Source organism: Limulus polyphemus, unplaced genomic scaffold (genome assembly GCF_000517525.1).
Source record: "Limulus polyphemus unplaced genomic scaffold, Limulus_polyphemus-2.1.2 Scaffold1959, whole genome shotgun sequence".
NCBI lineage: Eukaryota > Metazoa > Arthropoda > Merostomata > Xiphosura > Limulidae > Limulus > Limulus polyphemus.
This window is the reverse complement of record NW_013667569.1, coordinates 195,224-196,547: the sequence shown is the minus strand read 5'-3', so window position 1 is coordinate 196,547 and position 1,324 is coordinate 195,224. Positions and strand designations below refer to the sequence as shown.

At 32.3% G+C, this 1,324-nt stretch overlaps 1 protein-coding gene across 1 annotated transcript in view; it reads right to left on the bottom strand.

Moving 5' to 3' along the window:
* Positions 1-225: 225 nt before the first annotated feature.
* LOC106465485 (ATP-dependent RNA helicase DEAH12, chloroplastic-like) overlaps positions 226-1,324 on the bottom strand; it is a gene marked incomplete at its 5' end in the record, with an annotated part of 18,561 nt that continues 17,462 nt past the window's right edge. The window contains one exon of the mRNA XM_022393397.1: positions 226-508. Coding sequence (XP_022249105.1) covers positions 311-508 — 198 coding nt within the window. The remainder of the gene's footprint in view (positions 509-1,324) is intronic.

The window sequence follows — 1,324 nt, the reverse complement described above, 5'->3', positions numbered from 1 at the left end:
CTGGGAGGTACAAAATATTTAACAGACATCAATACCAATATTATTAACGTACTAATTGAAACAAGCTTATGGGAAACGTATCTCATAGGTACGAATAATCGAGGTGGTGATCAGACGCCTTAGAAAATACAGTAACTCAAAATTAAACGTTAAAATGTATTCGAATATGATCGAAAAGGCAGATGTAGTACAATTAAAAACACAATTAATACTAATAATTATTCATGCTTCTAACTACCCTGAAAGAAGAAAAACATAACATGTTGTCAATTTATTTTCGAAAAAAAAAAAACTTCTTAGCTCTTTGTAGCTACAGGGCTACGTTTGCTAAGCAGTGAGGTTGGTGTTGGTACACATCATTTCCAGTAGGGAAGATCCTCATACAGCGCCAACAGAGGTGGGATCGACATTTCCAGCAAGTCATGTGATTACAACCTCCATTCTTTTCAATAGGAGCTTTGCATTGTGTACACAATTTCCTGACATCGGGTTTTTCTTTCATCCAGAACTGTATGATAAATAAAATAGTTATAATTTTATTCATTACGGTTTGAACACTGAACTCCTGCGACTAAGAAATAAAAAGGCCTAAGATTTTTGAAAAATATTCACGTTAACTTATTAAAAATTTCAATGCCAAAAATCGGCAAAGCATTAGAAATTAATATTTTAATTGGTTTCTAATGTTTCGACGTTTAAATCGCAAATTTTAGAACATTATACTAGATATATAAATGGCGTTTCAGAAATCTTTTGTGTTTCACCGTCAAGCCTAACACGGGTGCTATAGTACAGAATGAAAGGTCTCTTGGACAGGTACATTGTCCAAGAGACAGCGGTAGGTTTACGGATTTACAACGCTAAAATCCGGGGTTCAATTCCCCATAGTAGACACAGCAGATAGCCCAAAGTGGCTTTATTGTAAAACAAGCAAACTCTTGGGTACTGACTTGTAAAAAAATATCAAAGGGTAGATCTGAAACGCTATTTTACATACCCCTAATTTGTGAATCCCCAGTAAACAAATCAAGAGTAATTTTTAGGGGAAACACATGCAATTAAAGTGATTGTTTTTATAATAAATAATGTTTTATTTATCTATGTTTAAAGATAAACTATTAAAGATTGTATATTTGGTTCATAAGGATATTTAATACTGTAAATATTACTTTTATTCCACTGCTAGAAAAATATATGTAGTTATTTTTCTCCAATTTCATGATATAAATAGTTAAGGAAATTTACAGATTAACAAAAATGAAGAAACAGTACAAATCATCAAAGTTTGACTTACTTAATATTGTTGCCTCAGCGAGGTCACGTG